Source organism: Diorhabda sublineata, chromosome 6 (genome assembly GCF_026230105.1).
Source record: "Diorhabda sublineata isolate icDioSubl1.1 chromosome 6, icDioSubl1.1, whole genome shotgun sequence".
In the NCBI taxonomy this organism is placed as follows: Eukaryota; Metazoa; Arthropoda; class Insecta; order Coleoptera; family Chrysomelidae; genus Diorhabda; species Diorhabda sublineata.
In genome coordinates this window covers 11,607,662-11,632,519 of record NC_079479.1, presented here as the reverse complement: position 1 = coordinate 11,632,519, position 24,858 = coordinate 11,607,662, and the positions used below count along the sequence as shown (strand labels likewise).

At 31.9% G+C, this 24,858-nt stretch overlaps 1 protein-coding gene across 1 annotated transcript; it reads right to left on the bottom strand.

The window, feature by feature from the left end:
• Positions 1 to 4,300: 4,300 nt before the first annotated feature.
• LOC130444988 (PAX3- and PAX7-binding protein 1) lies at positions 4,301 to 20,673 on the bottom strand. Its single transcript, XM_056780406.1, has 7 exons — positions 20,132 to 20,673; positions 19,852 to 20,073; positions 19,554 to 19,771; positions 17,160 to 17,376; positions 11,797 to 12,078; positions 7,026 to 7,485; positions 4,301 to 4,907 (listed from the first exon to the last, which is right to left on the bottom strand). The coding sequence occupies exons 1-7, from the start codon at positions 20,541 to 20,543 to the stop codon at positions 4,394 to 4,396; spliced, it is 2,325 nt and encodes a 774-aa protein (XP_056636384.1). The 5' UTR covers positions 20,544 to 20,673; the 3' UTR covers positions 4,301 to 4,393.
• Positions 20,674 to 24,858: the final 4,185 nt, after the last annotated feature.

The window sequence follows — 24,858 nt, the reverse complement described above, 5'->3', positions numbered from 1 at the left end:
ATGGAAAAAATGATTACAGGATCCCAAAATCTAGTGTGTCTATTTTCTAGATAAGTTATTTGTTATTTTATCAACCGATGACCTATAAGAAGAAGGATTGTTTGTCTTAATTTCAACTAAACTGAACATGTTTTTAAATGTTTATGCTGTAGTAATTTTTTTTTTATCAAAATGCTCACTGGCCTCAAAGGCCCCATGCAAAAGTGATAATCTCTGTGCAATTGTGAACTAGCGATAAGTAAAGATCTCTAGCCATGTTCCCTTTTCTGATTCTTCAAAATCAACACCTTCAATTTACAGCAATTACTCTTGAAGTTCATGGAAATCTGGCAATGAGTCTGATTCAAGCTTTTGAATACCTAATTTCTAGTTCCTCTAAATCTATATGTGAAACTGAATCTTGCAATTTCAATTTAACAATAAATCTGTATCAGCTCGATTTTATATTAGCTCTGTTTTCGATTGAAGTTTGTTGGTTGCCCATGAGTGCTTGTGTAAAGTTCATTTATCACTATAAAAATGAAAATAAATGTGATTTATGTTTAAATACCAAAAGGGGAATGGGAAAGTAAACAATTCATCTTCTAATGAACTGCTGTAGTATTTCATTGTTTTGGCTGTTACTTATGTACTTGTATTTACTAGGTGACCTTGAAACTGATTGATATCTAGGCAGTTTATCGAGAACCAAAACGAGTATTTGCTTATTTGCAAATCCGTAATACACACAAAACAAAAACAGTTGCTTGCTAGTTCTCGGTTCACGTTAATTCACTCGAAAATTTTCTTTTGAAAGAACGAAAACGTTTGCTACAGAAAAGGCAACAAATCTTAACACTCAAACCTATTTAATGAAATAATTTGACGTTGACATTTCAGACCAATTATCTACCTATTACAATTACCTTCTGAAAATTCTTTGGTAATTAAAATTTTATGAGAAATGATTTTCAATATACTTTTAATACACTTTCAAACGCTATTATTAACAGATAAATATACTACTTATGCAACAAACATTTTTTAATAATAAAATTGTCAAAAGATACGATTTAAAAAATGTGAAATTATTTATTTAATATGTTAATAAGTTATTTTGGAATAACGGTGCACCCCGTATAATTCTCAACGATTTATGCAGATTAATTATAAAAGAAATTTTTTTCTAGAAATCCGTTGGTAATTTAATTTCAATAGACTTTTGAAAAATTCTGGTACTGTACAATTTAACATTAACTTTTCAAAATATCACGAACCTTTGAAATTATTTAAATAAAATGCAATAAATTTACTATTGTTACATTCAAAACTCTTAATGTTGTGATATTGTGTATAGACGCTGCTTACGGACCGAATGTGAGACTATGGGGCATCAAATCAACCGAACCTGCAAATTTAGGACATGGCTTCATAGCAATAGATCCTGATAAATTCCTACCTGGTTTTAAAAAACGTTTGAGTGACTTGTTGAACTTCATCCGACACATGGAACCGGTAATATCATTTACATTCGTTATCTCATGTAAAGTTTCTCCCAAAAGAGTCCAGCTAATTCTCATATCTCTTTCTGCTACGCTTCTTCATCTGGTGAATGACATCCTTCAAAGTAGTTCCAATCTGATATTTTTACATTTCGATCATACTTTTAGTCTCCGACGTTTAATACATAGTTATTCGAAAACTTAGAAGACATATTAAAAAGACTGCAATTTGGCATTTTGTTGCCAAAACCCCACATCACTTGTGTTGTCAAGTTGGAAAATATGTCTTGAATTTATATATATTAAATAACAATTATTATTAGTGTTAAATTTTCAACTCAAAACTGGGAACTGTGACTAGATTATTACAGTTGCACTAATTGAGATCAGTTGTATAAATGTTTTACGCTATCACTTGGATATAAAGACGCGTACAGTTTGGCAAATACAGGAGTGAATGCGGAGAAACGTACGAGAGCCACGAAATTAAAATTAGAAAGTATTCGGATGACAAAGAGGGTAATATGGGCTTGGTGAATTAGTACGTTAAATAATGAACGTAGGTACCCACGCAGTGCTGTTCAGTGTCTAACAGACACAATAGAAATGACAATAGTAGTCAAGAATACCTGCCTGAGGGACCGTACTAATCCCTACTACCATCATCTAGTAACGCGCATTGATGGCATGGCTATTTCACATTTAGGCCCGCCGCAAATTGAATCCAGCCCACATACAGCACACGCGAGGGCCAGACCGACCCAACCCATGTCCACGTTTTTTAATAGTAACGCATATTTTGAACATAGCTCACGCCCTCGATTTGTATCCAAATCCCCATTAGTATACAAGATGACAGCGAGCCAGCAGCTTCTTCTCGATCCGGATTCTGAATCTAAGGATTACAAATAAAATCACTTACCATCAGTAAAATTTAATTCTTTTGCTATGTTCTCCCACAAATCATCCTTCAGTTTTGCTCTCATATAATCTTCATGAGTAGAATCATAGAGTACAGGAAAGGATCTCACAATTCTGATTAACCTTTCCATTTTTGAGCCAAAAGAAAAACTGTTTGGTAATGGATGGTTTATTTAAAAGTAGCTACCCATGACCCACGAAACTGTGTTGCAAGTACAACTCGGTACCACGCCAACCAAGTTGGGTCGGAGCTGGCCGTGGGATGGGTTCAATATGCGCCACTCCATTTGAAACAACGTTCTACAAAATAATCCACGCGTGTGCTGGGTTCAATTTGCGGCAGGCCTTATTCCTGTATTTGTGTAGGTATTTTCAAGGTCATATAATAAGAGAATCCGACACTTTAACTAGGCAATTTCCTCTTAATATTCTATGTATCAATAACTTTCTAACCTATGAAGCTATACTCGTATTTTGGAGTTGTTTTCCTTATAGAGAATAAAAAATGAAAACATATTTTTTAGAAGAAACGAACAAATGAATAAATAATATTATCATGTAACAAATAAAGAATTTTAAAATTAATTTGAGTTTTCAACTATTTTATTCTGTAATATTCAAGACGTTAAAAAAATATTTAATACTTTATTATTTATAGGCTGATCCTAAACATCCTTTGTTGATACCTGGAGATGCAGAACGAGCTAACATGAAAAGAACCGACCAATTAGGAGGTATTATTTATACACCTAGCCACTTAAAAATGTTAGAAAAACTCACCAAACAGTTTAATGTCAAACCAATCCAATTCAAATAGAACATTAGAATAAATGAAATTAATTTTTTTTATAAATTTTCATCCATTTAAAAATATTAAAAAATAAATGATAAATCAAATGTTCAGTTTTCCTTTAGAAGTGATGACATGCATCGAGAGGAAAAAACTTTTATTAATATTTTTCTTAAAATTTGTATACAGAACTTCTCTGTGGCTTTGTTGGATTTTTTTCGACTATGCAGTGTTATGCTTCGTGTAGGTAAGTGGTGAATAGAGTCTGTAAAGTAGGGTTTTACATACGATTGTGAAATTTTCCGAATTATGACACAAAGTAGCAAGTACCCGTGGAAGTTAAGGCTCTATTTTGTTCGTTTGAATCTAATACGTGTTATAAAACACGTGCAACATTAAAAATCCAGAATGCATCTTCATATTTCCATTTCCAATTCTTATAGCCCAGAAACCAGCGGTTAATCATCGTCGATTGAACGGCATTATACGCCGTTATTGGAACTTGAAAAAAAAATCATTATTATACCTCGTTAAGTTGCCACAACTGAATATTACATTATGAAACGTAAGTAGACGAGTAAAAAGTAACTGTCTGTAAGGGCGTTTGGTTTAAATAGGGTACCAGACGTGAACTGAGCCTTTTTTTGTACCCCATTCGTCTATTAGAACTTCAGTAGTCTTTTATTAAATGATCTTATCGCCATCGAACTATCCTTGTCGATTCGGTTATTGCCATCTGTTTATTCAGTTTTTTGTGTTTAAAACTACATGCCGACAAAACTACACTGTGCAATTTCATTGTCTCCATTTGCCCAAGGTGTAAAGAATGCCCATAGTTTTTTTTTTTATTTAAAGACATTTACGAATTAAATTAATCTCAGCTACTTTCTACCAGGAATATTTCGAAGAAATTGTGTACATTTTCATTGGTAAACAGATGATGAGTCCACGTGGACTGACGGTTTGTTAGATGTTTATACGGGCAGTAAACATTATTTTTCATTTCTTAATTTGGTATGAGTGCCGTGCGTATTTATGTAATTGATATTGGAGGAACTATAACTTTATTGTCTTATTTACTAAAAAATGCATTAATAAAAAAAAACGATTACGTTAATATTTATTTTTATGTTTTTCCTCCGTAATTCACTGAAACATGTAAAAATAAAATATCAAAATGAGAATTAAAATCCTTACAAAATCAAGTACGCGATCTTAAAGTTTTTAAAATACTATTAGTAACATCGATTGGCTCCAAATGGAGAGGATTATTTTTATCTAGTTGTTGATGTAAATTCATCACAGAATTCAGAAAATTTTTGAATTCGGGCGTACCGCCTTGCAACCAAATCCTTGGCAAAATCAAACTTATTAACCTCACTTTCTGTACGGCGTCCACCAAGGTACAAAATTTCAAACTGCTCAACAAATATCGATCGAGAAGCGACGTTAAAGCTAGTTCTTTAAGTGTATTATCATTGAGAATGCCTTGCCAGCTGGTAATGTTTTTCAGTAATTTTAATCCGCTGGCGAATTGTCGTTGAAAAAACGGCGACTTGTTATCGGCTAATTTCGGCGTTATTGGAATAAAAACGTCGTGTTCTAATGCCGTTTTTATTTTATGGAGAACGGCACTGAATAAATTGTTTAATGATTTGCTAGCTGGACTAAGTGTAGGAAACCTTCGTATATATCGACTTATAACTCCAACCAGCCTAAAAATAAATAATAATGAATGAATAAAAAAAAACGAAAGACAAACATTACAGTAGAAAGGAATCATGATAATCTTGTGGGAAACAGTCTACGTTATTGAGTTGCGTCAGTTAATAAAATTAATTTTCAATCAGAGAGAACTAAAATCATTACGATTTATCAACAAAAAATAAATTAATTTCATATAAATACAGAGCCAGACCATAAGAACAGCTGCCTACAGGACCGTATCGGCTAAAGCAGCCTAGGTTATAGCAGGATTTCCTCCCATTGATCTCATGGTAGCCGAGAGATATATAAAATAGGAGGCAGGCTAGCTGGCAATAGAAAGAACATACAAAAAGTGACAAAGGCCCAGTGGACAATAACCTTAATAAAAGACATAAGAAGCTGGGTTACGTGTAATCATAGAACCACTTCTTACTACGTCACGCAGATTCTTACGGGACATGGTTCGATTGGTACCTTCACCAAAAGGATCCGTAAGACTGTTGATGGCACATGTGCAACATGTGGACAAAGTGATGATCTGGTCCATGTCGTTTTAGAATGTGTACGATGGAGTAAGGAGAGAAAACATATTAAAGAACAAATAGGAGACTTCCCACCAGCAGGTGAGATCATAGGAAATATGATCAACAACAAGGAAACCTGGAAGGCGGTAACGACATTTATGACCGACGTGATGACCAAAAAAAAGAAAGAGCATAGGAACACTCGAGGTTAAAAATTAGGAGAAAGGAAATAGGGGAGGTACTCTGATGATTTGACAACTTGTTGTCCTCCCGGCGTACGCAACGCCCAAGGACTAGGAAGGAGGAGGGAGGTTTAGTGGGCGAGAGTCCCACACAAACTCACAGCATTGCATCCGCCCACTGTGAGGACGGCATTACCTTCCACCCCACCTCAGGGCAAAAAAAAGACCATAAGAACAAGTAAAAGTCCAGAAGCTATCGAAAGAATAGAAAAATTTCGACTTTACTTCGGTTGTTGCAGATTTTTTTATTTATGGAAATGAATACTAAAATTACATGGTGTCGTAAAAGCTTTTCCTTATTTTAATACGTTGTAGCGCAGAAAATAACGACGGAGAATAAGAAAAAAAAGAGAAAGAAATTCTATTTATAACAAAAAAAAAGAAAATTCTTTTTGGAAAAAACATTATTAAGATGGCTTCCTTCCATTGATGTGCCCAATCAAGACAGAACCGTTTCTCTACTCTATAGGGGTTAGTTTAGAACTTCTCGAATTCCAACGAAAGTATTGAGGTATATAAGGTGGCGCCATCCCGTTGAAACCAAGTCTTTCCATCCCGACAAATTATCGAGTGCGGCTCTTAAAATTAGAAAAAAAAAATCTGGTATTAACGCCTTTGGCCTATTTCTTGTGGGGCAATGTTAAGGCTTATGTCTACAAGGCAGCAACGATTGACGCTCACTGGAAGCCAATATTGAAGCATTTATTATTATGTTGGAGAGGGTGTGTCAAAATTGGATCTTGCGCATGGGCTATCTAAAGCGGAGCCGCGACTAACATTTGCATGAAATCATCTTCAAACATTAAATTATACTGATCTTGCTATCGATTCCGATAAAGATTTCATGAATTTCTTCAAGTTTTTTGTGGTTTTTTTCAAAATCAAACCCTATACCTGTTAAAAAATAAGTGATTACATGTAGGTGGAGAGAATGGTTTCGTCCCAAATGGCTTATTAATTTTTAAGACAGATAACCAGGGTTATTACTATCTAAAATGCTAAACGACTTCAGTTGTTATAATTTTATTTTAAATTTTTTTTTTGGTTTCAAAAGCGATGACTACCATGATGACATGAATCATGAATGTTTTTCTAAGGGAAAATCTATAGATCCCCTCGATCGAAGACTTGATATTAAGAGCTCAAACTTTTTTTTGGTACTTGCAACAAAATTTCACGATATGATAGAAAAAAATTAGTTGAAAAAAAAGCACCCTAATATATACCTTCCAAGCAATTGCTGGGATCAATACTAAAACCATACGTAAGTCAGCGAGAATTTCCAATAAACTGAATGAAGCAAACTCAAAACAATTTCCAAATTGGTCATTAACGAAACACTGTAATAATAAATACACACCTTAATGTCTGAGAACTAGATAAAGGATCCCAACACTTATCTACAAGTTGCGTCAATTTTGGAATTATGATCTTCTCGATTATAGTTGGTAAAAGAGATATATCTGGATCTTTAGCTAAACTCTCTTCAGTCTCGTCATCATGTAAACCATATAACGCCAATGTACGATACCAATCGAGTTTTTCCAACTCTATAGTTTCATTAAGTGGATTCCAAAAAATGAGATTTAATCTTATTAAAGGACTGACGACTTTTGGAAGACAGAATGTTGCGTAAGCTTCAGTATAAGCAGTTAAATCATTGGATCTCCACTGTTCGAATCGAATAAGAATGCTAGCAGTCGATGAATATTCCTCAATTACATCTTCAAACACTTCTTGTAATTCTGTTTGAATTTGTTCTCGCTCTTTATCAAACAACAGAATATCTTGTTGAGAAATTTCTTCGTCACTAGACATTCCTACAAAAAAATATAGAATAAATTGATTTAATAAAATAATATTTGAAAAATTTTCTGGAAACGAAAACATAATTAACTCCAATCTAGCACTGTTGCAATGAAAACAATTGAATCAATTCACTCTTGTAACGTCTATCACCAATTACTAAAATGCTTGTTATTGCCAGCTAGATTATGAGCGTTTTCGTAGTGGGAGTGTACTAACTCTAATATATATCCTAGCTTTCGACTATTTTTATCCTCTGGAACTGAAATTATGGTCAAATATAATTTAAAAATATATATAAAATGTATAACAATAATGAAAATCACTTACTTAATTAATTAAGAATTACGTTAAATTCTATAAAATATTTTAGAAAACATTAGATTAATTAAATTCAACATCCAAATTGACGCTTGATAGAAATATTAAACGTATTGATTTTGATTACTATAGAAATCGTTATTAATTTTCATTGGTTGGATTATGAAAGAGATTCAAGTTTTATAGGTTAGATAAGATTAAGTAGTTGTGAGTGATGTTGAATTTTGATTGGTTAAGTTTATAAATATTAAATATCTCAAGATTTATCCTATTCGTTCAGTTTAGTTTCAATATTGAAGCGAGATGTGAATAATTGTGAAATAATAGATTTGGACTTTTATTGAGTATTTGCTTGAAAATAGATAGAAAAAGTTCGCGGGGAAGCTGTAGTCGTCCAGATAGGAACAAGAAGAAACAATTTTTATCAAATTATTAATAAACTTTGGGTACTGTCTTCGGGAATTTTACTCAGATTTCCAAATTCTCCCAACCTTAATTGTATATGCTACATGAAAAGAAGAAATTAAATTTTCCCAAATGGCACCACGTGGTTTAGGATTTATAATTGCATTACAGTGCAGTTCAATATATTGATTGCCCCAAGGCTCAGTACTAGTCTTTTTGCAGACAATACTAGTTTCTCTTGGAACAACCCTGATTCACGCCACTTCATAGGACCTTATCTAGTGACTAATCACCCTTAAATCATGATGTGATTCTAATCTTATCTGTCAACGTTCCTAGAACTAAAAAAAATACATTGATGCCTTTTTATTAAATAACATCACCATTGACGTCATTGAATCTGTAAAATTCTTAGGGGTTGTTGTGGACAATTCCTTGAAATTGAAAAGTTACATATTGTCGCCTTAATTAGAAAATTAAGTTAGTCCTGTTTTGCGCTGATATCAGTTTCCAAAGAACTGACCCTATCCATTTCATTAATAGTTTATTTCGTCCTTATTGAGTCGCATCTCCGATATGCCCTTCCCTTTTGGGGTACGTGTCTGTGACTCTTCCTTATTCATCTTTGAATCCGTTTGTCTAGTTCGTAAGAAGGCTTCTTCAATTTCAGAAAGGTCGTTGCACGGCTATCCACGCGGAGCACGATCTTTAACTACCCATTCCTCGTTTAGAATTGGTTGAAGGCACAATATTTTACAGTGCAAAAAATGCACAATCACTTGCGAATTGAAATAAAATCGATATCATCTTTTCTCGTTTTCCGGAATAATTTGAGGGCATATTTACTGGAAACTGTCTTCTACTCTGTAAAGGACTTCTATTCTAATAAAAATATTTAATTCCGGGCATGCTGCATACTGGTTTAATTTTGCTTTGGACTTCAAATTGTAACATTTTTTTGACAATAAAGCATGTCTCTCTTAATTGTAAATGATACGGTGGCATGCGTGGCAAATCCAATGAATTTGAAAGCTCAACTTGATAATTCACAGCTTCGTCAGTATCAAAAACTGTATTGATAGATTTGTATAACACCAAGTCCCCATGCAACAACTAGAAATTGAATCCAATGACGTCCACATATTTTGCTGCCAACATCAGTCTTTCTATCAACCACTTATGATTTTTATATTGTGTGTGTCAATTGGGAAGTATGTGTTCGGTAAAACTATTATGCGAGTTGATAATTGTGCATAAGTCCGTGTGTAATTTGATGCATCTACTATTTTCATGTACAGCAACTTTTACATCGCCAATATCTAACAGTTGTTTTGAGAAAATAGGATAAATAAATAATTACAAATAGGAGTTGATCGTAGAAGGGTAAAATTTGGGCTCTTATGTATTTTTGAATGGTGTATCATGAAAAAAATTAAAATCAAAAACAATTAAGGGATGGACCACTTTTAACATTTAGGGGTTTTAAAAATAGATGTTGACCGATTGTCAGATCTACCCGATATACACACAAAATTTAATGAAAATCAGTCGAGAAATTTCGAAGGTTTGGCAACAAACACTGCGACACAAAAATTCTATATATGATTGAAACTCTATTGATTAATATAATAATACAAATTGCCACATTTTAATAAAGACCGAAATAGATCGAAAAGTCTATTTTCATCTGATTTTTGAAAGTTATTAAATATATGAGCCACTGCACCAACACTCTCAATTACACTGTCTAATGTGCGTTCCAATAACCAAATTATCTTCTGCAAAGACAAGATTTACTTTCTAAGTCACTTTTGATGGTTATCGAAACGAACATGTGTTTAGTATGAATATCACACAACAATTCTGAAAAATCCAACTTAGTCTTCTATAGGTGTTTTTATTTCCTTTACTTCCAGTGTCTATAAATAATTCAAAAAATTTGCGTTCCTTGTTGACATCCCTCTGAAAACAACTTATTTTGGTTTACAATAGTTTGAGAAATGCAATAGGGAATTGGTCTTTGAATATTTTCTTTTCAAAAAGTTTTAATTTAACTTGGTATTTTAAAATCACAGTTATCAAGTTATACATAGAGTTGTGTCTTATAGGGCCGGATAACTTTGGCTATGATCAAGTTTTTTGTTTTTCAGTCACTTTGTACAAAACAATTGATTTGGTGATGGAGTTAGTTATATTTTTCTGTATGCTATGAAATACTACCTCTCCTGGAAAAGTGAATTGACTAATGTTGATAGAAATAAATGGCTAGCTTTCCAAATTAAAGTTCGTATCAAATAACAGAAAATCTACTTATTGTGTTTAATATTAAATGATATTATCTCGTAGAATAAATGTCAATTCGTTTTAATTAAATTGTGAACTGTAGTCAAAAAATAAGGTGTCTTATTTTATCAAAAAAACTGAAAACTGAAATCTGAGCCAGATTCCTTCAAAAAACTACCCTTTTCGAAAAATGCATTTATTCCAATTGGAAGCATTTCAGGAAGGTTCTTATCTGCTACGACGTAGCTAATATCAGGAATGGTATCAAAACTAAAAGAATCAGTTTTAACACATATGGGCAGATGTGTATAGATGGGGAAACTTTTAGTAGTCATAAAACAAAAGATTCAAAAAATGGTACGACGTGTTGCTGTGATGAAGAAAAAACTGTCGGTCTATTTTTTATGTCTTTTCCTTCACATAAAGTTTTGCAAACGTTACAGTACACGTGGAAGGACACAAAAAATCAGGATAGGAAAGAAAGGAACCTACTGTGAAAAACGAAGCCTACGTAACGACTCAACTCCAGAATGCTTTATAAGATAGAAAGGTTTCAATATTAAGTAAGTAGTTGGAACGAACCTGATCGCCCTACGTTCATTTACATTACATTACATTTGAAGTTGTTATTCAAATTTCTTTAATGTTTTGGGACTTTCAAGTACATTTTACATTATTTTGGAGAATTCATCGAAGTTTTAAAATAATTTATGCTCTTGAACAACATACCAGTTTATTCCTGTTTGTTTCAGAAAATCTTGAAATGTCCGAGAACATCTTTAACTATTTTTCAGTACATTTGAAGTTGTTCAAGAGCGATTTATATTCTTGTAGAACAAACCAGAACGTTCCTGATTGATTCAGAACATATTAAATAGCTGAGAATATCTTCAACTACTTATTGGTACATTTAAAGTTGTTCTTTAGCTTTATATCATGTTTTTGGACCTTTATAAACATTTTATTTGAATAAAACGATGAGCATGATTTTGATGTTGGATTTTCATTGAAGGAATTTTTGTGGAAAGGTGAGACACTTTTTTTTAAGTGGCCATAGTATTTTTTTAATGTCTAATTTATCAACTTTTTTGCATATTTTCATTTGCTTGTAATGTTAAAGGACGGTCCTGACGGTTCCTCGTTCTTGAACGACTTATTTCCACTTTAAATCGCTCATTGAGAAGCTGAAACGGGTTCAAATTTGTCACACTTACGGGTATCAGACATACTAATTTAAATAGACGTATAGAAAGATAAGAAAAATCAATCAGCGCATTTTTTCAATAGAACTCTTAATTTTTTTAAATATTTACTACCTTCAACATGTTTTGGAACTTCAGCTGCTTCTCTGATTCTCCTTCTTCTCGTCCTCCTTCCTTCCCTCTCTGCTGCTCTTCTTTGTTTCTCTTCACTATCATAATCTTTTTTAAAGGTGCTTCCCTTGTTTGCAACTTCTTCCGCTTGATCTCTAACGTCTTGTCGTCTCCTTTCTATTAACCATTCCGATTTGCGAGCCATAATATCTAAAGCCCGTTGCTCTAAATTAGTGATTATGCTTATTTTTTCATCCAGACATTCTACCAAATCAGTTATGTACCCTAAAAATTTTAATATTATGTTTAACAATTTCATATTATGTTTAACAATTTCATATTATGTTTAACAATACTAATATAACAGTGCTCATTTTGAAGCTTATTTAAAGCACTACAAAACCCTATTTTATCAGAAAGCATACGATTTATCTGCTCGCCACTAGATGTCATCGATTAAATTTCAGACAAAATAAAAAACTACTTTGATCTTTAATATCTCGTTTAATATCGCACTTAGAACACTTTATAAAAAACCAATTTGTTCAGATTTTTACCTGCTACAATTTTTTCATAATAAAATTTTCGTTAAAAAGGAGATATTCGCAAACAAACCGATGAAAAACGTGAAAAAATTCCCAATTTTCAATTGCCAATAACTTGAAAAGTATTAGGTTTTTTGAAAAACTTTATGGAGAATTTCCTTTTCAAAATTAGGTCTTCTATCGATATCCGAGGTTACTTTGAACAAAAAATTTACACCACCGATAAGGAATGGCAACTAGGCAACCACCTTTAGGGGTGAAGTTATGGATAAGATGAGCCTAATTCCAAAATTTCATGAAAATCGTTTCACGGTTTAAAATCGGAGCAATAACGTTTCAATGACTGCACTAAATGTAGTTTGAAAATTACTTATTGTATTAAAAAAAAAATCCCTAAATTATTTTTTCTAAAGCCGGTCCTGAATTTTCTCAGTTTAGCTAATACCACCAGAATGCTTGATAGTAGTATACTGCATCATGGAAAAATTCAATAATCAAATGAGCTATGTAACGAGACAATTAAAATTGATGATCAATTTCACAAATCACCCTGTAAATAAATAAAGAAAAAGTGAAACTTTTTAGACGCCTCATGATATCCTCCCTCTACATAAGATGAAAATATGTAAGGCTCTTGAAAACACACCCTGTGTAATAAATTTTTCATATAAATGGTGGTAAATAAACACTAATTTGAATTTTGGTTCTGTGTAAGCGTCGATTTTTCAACGCTACAAACCTAAAGAAAGTATCATTTGCAGAAACCAATCAATCCAAAACTAATTTGAGATTGTTTCTTGAAAATCGTTAAGTCAGTGAGTATCTAATTTTCAGCTTGTTGCCAAAAAATAGAAGAAGTAATATTATATATAAAGTAGATTGTAATTAATGTGACGCTATTTATATAGGACAGATATCTTAGCATTTAGAAAATAGATTACAAAGTCATCAATTAAATCATTATAGACAATTAAAATTGATGTTCAAATTCACAATTCATTCTGTAAATAAATAAAGAGGAAGTAAAACTTTTTGGTAGCCTCATAATATGATAAAAATATATAAGGCTCCACATAACTGAACCCGTATAATAATTTTTTCATATAAATGGTGGCAAATAAACACTGATTTGAATTTTGGTTCTGTGTAAGCGTCGATTTTTTAACACTACAACCATAAAGCAATCAACATATAATTAATCGTAAGATTCCCACAGAAACCTATCAATCCAAAAATCAATAGAAGATTGTTGAAAATCGTTAATTCAGTGAGTATTTAATTTCCAACTTGTCATCAAAAAAATAGTAATATTATAATCAAGTAGATTGTAATGAATGTGATGCTGTTTACATAGGACATACATCTTAGTATGTATTTGGAAAATGAATTAAAAAGTCATCAATGGGTTCAAAAAATGCATTAGTTAATCATTAAATATCAAAAATATTCAATAATAAAAATTCTTGAAACGGAATCACATACACGAAAAAGAGAATTTTTAGAAATGGTTCACATAGACAGGAACTGGAAAGAAGTCAAAAGACCTAATTTGTAGTTTTATTTTATAAATTTTAATCCAATAACGAATAATTTAATTGATGACTGCCGCATATTTTTGAAATGTGACAACCTAATTTTTCTAATTCCAAAAGATTTTATTTTTTACTTTTGATATTCATATTGCAGGTGATATATTGATTAATATAGTTATTAGCTTATTACTCTCCTTTCAAATCATTTAGTATTATTTTCTGTCTGCAATTCTGTTCGTTTCCATCCATCTTAGTCTGGCTTTCATTAAACCAATTTTTTTTCTCGTTGGTCTTTGTTCCACCCAAATGATTGTTGGTTGCAGTTTACAAAGTCTTCTTCATATTGTTTCATTTCCCTTCAATAGTTTCCTCTTCATCTTCATTTTCTGATAGTTACTGCTCTATATGCTCTATATGTACAGTTTTTTCTTTCTACATTTTTTCATTATGGTGTTAGTCCAAATTCTATTTATAACATTTACGTTTTGTGCCAGTTACTTCTTTTTTCTTTTGTGTCATATTATGTCATTTTTATGGTGCCGAAATTTGGTACTACTGATAATCGTATTCGTTTATGCTGCTAGATTACATTTAGTACAGGTAAAATAGGATTAAACTTGAAATTAAATTGGGCGCTTCTGATTTTTTAGATTCTCAGAGGTTTTCGGTTTTTGACTATTAACAAAATTGGTGGCACAGGTTTTCGAAATTTTGGAACTTGTAAATTTTGAAACACGAATAACTCGAAAATTAAGAGGAATTTGAACAAAACTGCTCAAACAAAAAATTTAGAACACAAAATTTTCTACAAAAAAGGTCTATAGTCATTTTTTTCGTTGGAGCCACTATTTTTGAGTATATCTCTCTCAACGCCGAAAGCTGGAGCTCGCGAATTCCCGCCAGTGCAAATTCAAGCCAATTTATGTTCCAGACGCACATGGTAACTTCTCTAACTCTTGGAAAACTACTTCGTTTCTAAAAAATTAAAATGTATCATGATAGTCAAGACCTCTATTTTCTACTCGGTAAGCTAGCATAATTTTCGACAAGATTAAGAGGTATATTGGCCACATAAACAAATGAAGCTTCAATGGATATATTTCATAACTCGCCATATAAACAAGCAAATTCAACGAGAGATTTGTCGTTCGTGTTATTATCAATATTTTCATGTATATAACACACATGAACTACTTCTTGGTTTCAAATGAACTAACTTTTCAAAAACGCAATCAAGAACACTATCTTCGTTCTCGGTTGATTATTATTTCAATATTCCTGAATTCTTAATAGTTTCTATTTCAGAAAAATGTGGATACTCATTTCGTGCTGTACAGTTTTGGCCCCGGCAATTTTTTGTACTACTACGTAGTTTTCGAGTTATTCGTCCAGATTGAAAATATTTTTGAGCGGTCAAACCCATTTTATAATGAAATTTTGAGGTTAGGAAAAAATTGAAACCTTTTTAATACAGAATGTTGTGCTCCACATTTTTTATCTCGGCAGTTTGTGCCGAAATCCTCATAGTTTTTGAGTTATCCGCAATTCAAAATGCTTTTGAATACATGAACTCATTTACGGTGAAAATTTTTAGGTTATGAAAAAATTCTTGAATACCATTCTATTAGAAATTTTGTGCTGCATATTTTTTACTCCAGTGAAAATTTTGAGGTTAGGAACAAATATTTGGGATATATTTTTTGTAGATAATTTTGTACTCGACATTTTTTGTTATAGCAGTTTTTTTTCGAATTCATCATAGTTTTCGAGTTATTCTCGTTTCAAAATTTTTTTGAGTTTTGAGTCCCAAAATTTCGAAAATCCGTCCAAGTAAATTTGTTAAGAGTTGTTGATTTATTCAGTATCCCAAAATCTTCCAGACTCTATAAAATCAAAACTGCCCAATTTAATTCAAGGTTTTAGCTCAAACTCGCCTAATTTGCTTGTACTAATAATCATTGTCCACTATCATTTGTTCTTTCATTCCTTCTTTCCTATTTGAGCATTGAAATTACCCAAAATCAATAGCGTACCTTGTTACGGAATATTCTCTATTTCTTCTTTTAGTTTTTCATAACATTCTTCTTTGTCCTCCTTGTTACTGGTTTCGCTTCAATTATTAAATATATCAGTCTTTTATTTATTGGACTAAATTCTAGTACTTATTGTCTGAATACCCAAAAATCATGAACCCTACTCCATACTAGCATTGAATATAACTACCTGAGTATCGGAAGCTAAAATGTTCATTTTCTGTAATTCCTTGTCCAACTTAGATCTTTTCTGTTCTTAGCATTATTTAAACGTTCTATGTACATATTTTAATCACTTTTCCCTGTAAAGTTTTTGTTTAGTATCTGTTTTGTTTTTGTTCGATTTCATGTTGTTTTTCTTTGTTAACTATCAATAATTAATTTCCTTTTTCATGCCACCTTTGTTTTACATTTTCTTTTATATTATCTTCAATTACTTTCCTTCTCCCTTATTCCACTTTCTATCCTCTACATTCACCATTACTTTGTTGTATCCAACTTTTGTTTTTTCATCTTTTTCTTTGTATTGGCAAATTCTTTCTTCAGCATCTGTTTTTTTGTTAAGTCTTCATTGATGTATATTCTATCACTTGCCATATTCGTAAGTTTTGCTTTATTCTCCATAACTTTTTTTGCTCTCTCTACCTTCTAGTATCGACCACTTAATAGTGCTACCAAACTCTCTATGCTTGCTCATTTGGACTTAGTAGTAATGAAACTGCAGAATACTATGTCAAATAAGACTGATAAATTCATTCTACTGTACACCTCTTTTTCAAATTTCTAAGTGGAAGAGAGGATAAGATAAGTCGACTTCAAATTAGTCACACATGGTAATCTGATGACTCCGGGAAATTGTCCTTTTTGCCATAATGGTCATGCTTCTATGATCCATCTAGTGAATCCTCACAGATATGATTAGTAGTCCGCCCTTAAAGAAACACACAAGTCACAGAGGACAAGAAATTTCAAAGTTTATGTATAGTTAGGGGTATCTACCACAAAATATAATTGTGTGGCAATGGCCAGCACTGCAGAGGAGCCCTAAACTGAAATAATTAAAACAATGTTTAAAGTAGTACTAGGATCAGATAGATCTCCTGTAAATTGAAAGAAACCAATTCAAATTATTTTTCATATCAATACAATTTCATACAGTATTAACACACGAAAATTATTCAGCTCCTAGTCTATAAATGAAGAATGTGCATAAATGGATGTTGGGAGGAATAGTTTTCTTTGAACACACTACTTGCCTCTCAATTCTTGATAAAACCTGAATCGATCAGCAGCATTCGGTGCTTTCATCTTCAAATCCTCTAATTCCTTCACAACTTCTTCTATATCTTTCCTCGTCTTTTGTAATTGTAATTCATGATTTTGTTTCGATTGATTAACCTGCTCATAATGTTCTCTCAATTTTTCGGCAATCATTTGCGGAGTTCTCGGAATACCGGGTTTCATAATGGGTAACTAAAAAATAAAAACATAAGAATTGTATAAGAGAAATAACACTACATATTGTGAAATGAATCCTTAGACCAGTCCTGTCCATCTACAATGGAACTTTATCAACGGCAGATGCGCTTTTTATGTTTCCTTTTAGAACTTTTTATTATAGCAGGCGGTTTATTTATAGTATTATTTCTAAATAAATTCTAGCAAAGTCTATTTAGTTATTTCTTTTGGTGCTTTTTGTTCTAGATCTTTGTAGAATTTTATTTAGGTATATAATTGATTTGTGTAAAAGCAGTTTAGTTAGTTTTAAATAAATATTGTAGTGAAAAAAACGAATCAGTAAAAGTAATTGCAGAAATTATTTAAGTGAAATTTATAAGTAAATTATTATGAGTTGAGTGTATTTAATAGTGTATACATAAATTAAGAACATAAGAGACAGTGTTTATTAAATCACCCCACGAATAGATGGCAAATAAATACAAAAACATTACAATATGTTGATACATATTTTCATCATCATATCTGAAGAGGTTGTTGAAGAAGTTAAAAATATCAAAAAAGGCACGATTAGTATCTTTGAAATGAGAACAAGGACATATAAACAATTTAAATTTCAATTGTTTTATTAATAAATTTTTTGATATTGAAACCATTTAAACAGAAAGTCTTTTTCAGTTTGATTAAGTTATATAAAATAAGTTGCGTCTAGTCCTTGGGGTTCACATCTTTATTACCTGACCTAATAACAGTTAGTGAATGGATTGAATTGAATGAATCGATGCCTATGTCTACCCTAAATTTCTCTTACAGCAATTACTAGATAGAGTACATTTTACCATTCCAAGACCAAACCCTTTCCCCTAGACTGTGATCCAATTCTCCTCAGTCTACCCTAAAGTTGTCAAACAGCAATTACTAGACAGATTACAGTTCCCCATTCCAAGACCAAACCCTTTCCCTATCACGAATTTAAAGCCATGTAGAGAAATAGTTCAAGACATTTTTGAGATCCAAATTTAACAGAGTCACACAAAAAATTAACACTACCAGATCTAAAAGTGACTGAAGTACATATCTGACTAATGTTTCAAGAAGAAATATATTTAAAATAAAAAAATTTATTTGATGTAGTAGCAGTGTATTCAAATTTAGAAAAAAATGGAATAGAACTTTTTATATCAATCTAGGAACCAAGATTAAAACACTAAAGAAAATTATAAAAAACACGTTCATAAGAGGCATACAGAGTCTGTCCTGATGCGACTCCAGGAAATATTGTGGTACATTTTAATATCAATGATATTCCTTCCTACTATAGGTTAGTTGCCATATGTTAAATTCCCTTAAAAATTATTGGAAATACATCACTATCAAAGAAATTTATTGTTGTATCATGTAAAGGTAAAAAAATAGGATTAAGAGCCATGCTATTATACTGTAAATTTGGAAAAAATACTAAATAGAGGAAAATTCAGAGCAAAAGAGGTAAAAGATATCTATAGAGAGTGAAGACAATCCTGACGATAAAAACAATAATGGACAGAAGAAAGGAAAAAATACGAGGTCTGCGCGCCTAGAGGGAGCCCTAGACGGGTAGAGCAGCAAACAAAATTATATCATTTTAGAAGATGAAGAAGAGACTAAATTCTTAGAAAGAGAAAAGCTTTTAATCATTTCATAACTGATACAGGCCTCATTAACACATTAATGTTAACTAGTCAGTTTACCCCAAAAAATATCTTAATCTCACTACTTTATATAATATACACAGGGAATTTAGAAAACTTGCTAAAAATGATACCAAAATATTTGCAGACGAAAATTGTACCTACGCAGAATCACAACAAATATATAGATGTAGTAACATCGATTCTTAGAATATGCACATATTAAAAAATAGACAGAGGAAGTAAATAGGCCATATGGTACATGTGATGTTATAGGATGCCCAAAAAATTTGATCCCAGACTGTCCTAGCAATTTAATACATGTCTAAAAGCTCCTCAAAAATATAGAAAACAAAATAATAAATTGAAATCTCATATCCAATCAACCTCAAACACTTATTAGGCGACCAAAATTTTGTCACTGCCTCGCATTAATGTATGAATTTTGATCTGAACTTTGAGAAAAAAAATTTTGGATTCCTAAAAAATGTTAGAAAATATAGAAAAAACTATGGCATTCACCTGTGTGCTAATATTTGGTGGTGGAGGGCATTCTACAGGATATAACAATTCTCTTGCTGCTTCCATTGCAGCTCCAGTTACTCCTTTCCTGATTTGCTGATCTTCCCATTCATCCATTTCACGGTCTGAATCTTGAGCAGATAAAAACTGCTCTCTTCTGCGCTCTTGATCTTTTAAAGTTAAGTTTATGTCCATATCAATCCTTTCTTCATCACTGCCTGAAATTATGTTTTAGCAATTGATTCTCTTAATATTTTGTATAAATTTTTATCAAATGATAATAGTGGAAATAACAAACCTTCATGATCATCCTCTCGTAACAATCTTCCTTTATCTTCAGGTTCTTCCTCTTCTGTGGGGATGAAATCTCCTAGTTCCCTTGCTCTCTGACGACGTTTTCGAGCTGCATGAATCATAGCTGCATCTGGAATAGCTCCCGATTCTAATATTCTCTTGAAATTATCTGGCTTGTTGAATCTATGAGGTTCTTCATCCTCTTCAGATGACAAGTCATCTTTTCCTGAAAAAAAAGTGTTTATGCTTAATTCATTCAACCAATAAAATTATTTTGATTTTACCTGCACATAAAGCATCTCTGCCACTAAGAATGAGTGGAGGTGGTGTGGGAGGTTTTTTGTGACTAGAATTTACGACTAAAACAAAATCATCAGTAATTATTTCAGTTTTTTCCTTGCTCTTAGAGTCCTCTTTTTCAACTTTAACTTCCTTCTTTTTCTTTTCTTTCTCGAACATACGCAATACTTTCTTACTGTGCAAAGATTTTTTAACTTGAAATACTTCGCCTTCTTCTTCAGCATCAAAACTTAGAAGCGTTTTTGGAGTTTTGTTGGATTTGTCTTTCTTTTTCCCTTTTTTGTCAATAGGAACGGCATTACCAATTTCCATTGGTTCTGTATCGTTATCATCATCATCATTTTCAGTAAAAACCCTTCTTTGAATTGTTTTCTTAGGTTTTCTGAATAACGACATAATTAGTTTATAACAGTGTTTCTCTTCCTCTGTGATCTTTTAGATCTATTTATAATATAAATAGATATATAAATTTTATATATTTAGTTATTTGGTAATTGTGGTTATGTTAAATTTCATTCCATAATTCTTCTTTTTTAAGTAATCCCTATCCCTTATAATAGTGAGGCGCTACACTTCATGCTTATATTTTAGTACTACTATTTTGAGGATAGCAAAGCGTTGTAACTAGAATAAAATTTTCTAAAGGGATAGTAATCCTATTTTTATCGAATTGATCGATATCAAATATGTTAATTCTATACAAAATTTCACTCTCATACGATAATTCATATATATGTAATACTTCTATATGGACAGTTTCTATAAGTGGAAGCTGTTCCGACTAAGGAAGACAGAATAACAATGATTTCTCTATCCTCCGAGGTTCCAACTCGGTTCTGCGCATTCTGATGCATGCGCAGTATAGATAAAGTGCCTCGAACGAGAAAGAAAATGTATATTGTCGACACCGTAGCGTAGAGACGTTTTTTTCCCATGCCAACTGTTCATATAGGAGTAATACATATAAGCGATAATTTCACTTTTCGTACTTTATCATATACAAGGAGAATTCGTTCGAAAATGAGTATGTGCATATACCAAAATGAATCTGATATAAATGAAATGTGGTGAATAGATTGAAAAAAACCTTTTCTAATTAATAAATGAAAGTAATTATCACATTTTTCTCTGATATTCATTAACGTCCTTGTTTATATATAACGCTACGGTATAGTTACTCAGTGATTTGAATTTACTTGAGTAAGAATCGCCTTTTCATGGTGAAAATATGCAAAAAGTAGCTATTATGAATGAGCTTTGGAGCACAAACCACCTATTTGTAGACGTTTCCCCAGATCGCCAAAGGCTATAAACAATTTTTAACAAGCTTAAAGCCTCACTATTATATGGGTTTGTTTGTCAGCTTGTTTGTAACTCTCTTTTAAACTGAAAGTGGATTAACTTCATGTTGGATAGGCATTGGAACCCGAGCGCCGGTGTTTGTGTTTATAAATTACACTTCGTAATCTTTCTAATGTATATTCAACGTGAACCAGGGCGCCAACTTAGGAACGAGCGTAAGAGTTTATAAATTGACCTTCAACGGATGAATTCGAGCCTTTAATCTCCGTGTTAGAAATTAAGCACTTCGACAACCTTACCAACAACATGGTTCTTCTCCTCTTAGTGTACTGTTTTTAAATAATTTTTAATTGACCAAAGTATTTTAATTTTTGATACATTAACTTTGTTATTTGTTGTTCCTCCTTTGGCAGGAAACAATTAAAAACCATGAATATTTCAGTTTTTTTCAAGTTTCTACAAAAACCGTTAATTTGAGATATATGAATTTACAAACGAAGTCCCCTCAATTTAAAGCGTAGAATTCAATGGTAAAGAGAAAAATGGGGGTTGCTATTTGAAAAAATTGAGTTTTCGAAGTTTATAGATAGTGAAATTCGCCACCATTTTCTGAACACCCTATATAAATTTTTTTCAAAGTTTTCGTAGATTTTGAGAGCTGTAAGTGTTATTTGTCCAAATCTCAAAAATATTAGACCTGACTCTCTTAAACATAGAAATATAATTTTTTTAATGGAGGGCTGCATATTTTAAAAAATTTCGAAAATGTGAAATAATTAAAAAATGGTAAACTCTAAGTATAGGATGCCTCATATAAAAATATATTGAAATTTTACGTAGATTCCAAAAATTTAATGAAAACCATAGCATTCCGTTTAAAATAACGAAGTTTGGGTGCACTTCCGATATAACAGGAAGTTTCAGAAAACTATTTTAGCTGAAACTAGCATTTCGGAAAATTCAGCTCGTCGTGAATCTCTCTGTATATTCTAATGGATTATTCTGAACTACAGAGGGGAAATTCTAAAATAAAATAATTTTTCTTGACGAAGCTTTATTGATTTTTTCAACATCATCAAAAACTAAGCCTACCTAATATCAAATATCTATTTCTTATACCGTATGTACTACAAATTATAATACAATATTTTTTTTTATTATTAAATGCATAATTCTGCACTTATGTGTAACACCTCGTACATGGCGAAACAATTTACTATAAAATTCAATATATTGTTCCGCCCTCGAAACCACCTATATCACTGTATACGGTTTTTTATCATTTTTCGGTATACATTTTTACATTACATTGTATCTCTTTATTTAAATTAAGTTATTTATTCAGATATTGTTAATTATTACCCTGTATTTAATTTGGTTTTTGAAAGAAAATTGTTAAAAATGGCAAATTAAACGAAAGTACGAGGTGCCAAGTAGGATTTTTTCCAAAATATTTGTTAAACAAAAATTATATTAACCACATTTTTATCGGTTTTATAACAACTTTCTCCACTTCTAGATGATTTTGTAATTGATAAAATTACCATTAATAATCATTTTCTAGCATATAGAAACTCCGTGCATTTATAAAGGTCTAATATTTTTTCAACTGTTCTATTATGTTATCGTGGCGGAATTAGCAGTCCTAATTTCTTGACCTTTCAAAATTTTCACATCAATAGATTCAGACACATATTTGAGGCGCAATATATTATTACACTTTTTTGTATACGATTCTTCAAATCGTTGATGCATTGTAAACTTCTGGTTTAAGGTGATCCTAGAACAAGTATTCACATGACTCCCCTTGACTAATCCAATTATTTGCATCTCCTATTCCCTAGAGATCCGACTAAAATAAATTAATGCTCTACTAGACCAACATCCAGTGATCAATTTCAGCTGGGCATTTCAGAAGTCGCGAAACTTTCTACTGTAAATCCTCTATACCTACTGAAAATGAAAAGCCACTTATGACAGCCCTCTGTGGCCGGGGTAGACTACCCTAAAATTTGAAGCAGGGTAAGAATTTTAGGACAGTAATATGGATATCAGCGGGTTAAATTGAAAGCGCTTATTAGGTATCTGTGGACTTCATTAGACGTAGATATAAAATAGATACATAATGCAATAGATTTTTTCTTTATGTCATTGTCAAGAATACTGTGAGATAATATTAAAACGCGTAATATTCTAGGTTTTCTTTTCTTTTAAGAGTGACAATTCGTCGAAGATCTATTACTGTTACCTTTACCTGTGATGTAGTTTTATATTTCTTACTTTACATTTCGAAGGTCCGCAGGTATGAATAAATAGTAGGGATCCTCTAACGTTTGGGGGTGTTGCATACGATTCAAAATCGCACTAGTCGTTCATATATATTCGCCATATAAATTACACATTAATAAGTGTCCAAGTGTAAATTTAATTGAATCAAGGGTTTAAAAGTACGAAGCAATTGGCACATCCACTAATAAAAAACAAACAGCGCTGTTACAGACAAAGGTAAAGAAAAGGGTCCGTGGCACATGCAAATTAGTCTATGCAGGTTGATCTAAGGTTATCTATGTGCAAGTGTTTAGATATTTTGGCGATACTCCTAAAAACTTTACGGATTATTACAATTGGACTTAAAACTGCATCTTTTCAAGGTGGAGTCAGTGCAAGAGCTGGAAGGCAATAATATAAGTTCAAAAGAACTGCTTATTCCCAAGAGTACGTTGCATAGAACACATGTTTTTTTCTGTTTCCTAAGCTCTTATCTAATTGTCAAAAATAGTTGAGGTATTGAGATATAACTGAAAAAGGATAGTGATGGTTCCTGTTGAAAACTGGTATGTTAAAGTAGCTCAAGTGTCGGTACTTGACAGTAAAGTTCTCTGTCGTTATTACAGTATTCGAACTCAGAACAATGTACTGAAAGTTTGAATGTTTCTCTAATTTTCTTAAAAAATAATTCCATATCTAATTGAATCATCTTTTATTTTGACAACGTCTGAAATTTTTTATTCATTATTTTGTAAACTAAATTATTCTGATTCCTCATTATAAATGAAAAAGTAAGTGAGAAATACTCAAATTTTCTTCGTCTTATCCCAACTCTCGTTATCAGTTTCCAAATTAAATACTTCTGTGAAGCTTAAAATGCTGTTGTAAATAAAATTTTCATTATGAATAGAAAATTGTTATCACCCTTCTAAAGCATCAATAATTTTTGTTTTGTATATGGATTTTGGAAAAAATCCTCAAATCGTGGAATATTTTTCGAATCTTTATAATTTTTTGTTTCCTATCGATTTTGTTCACAATGATTGCACCATTATACGAAATTGCAACATTCATTTTTTATACATATTAATGCCAGGGGTTACGTTCCTTTTTTGTTTAAGAATTTCGATAAATCCTTAAA

Excerpts from the sequence above, each read along its gene's own strand:
- LOC130444988 (XM_056780406.1), bottom strand. The coding sequence starts at position 20,543 with ATGTCGTTATTCAGAAAACCTAAGAAAACAATTCAAAGAAGGGTTTTT. Across the intron at positions 17,377-19,553 it reads CACCAAATATTAGCACACAG|TTACCCATTATGAAACCCGG; the intron begins GTGAATGCCATA and ends TTTATTTTTTAG. Across the intron at positions 12,079-17,159 it reads GTTTTATCAAGAATTGAGAG|GGTACATAACTGATTTGGTA; the intron begins GCAAGTAGTGTG and ends TAAAATTTTTAG.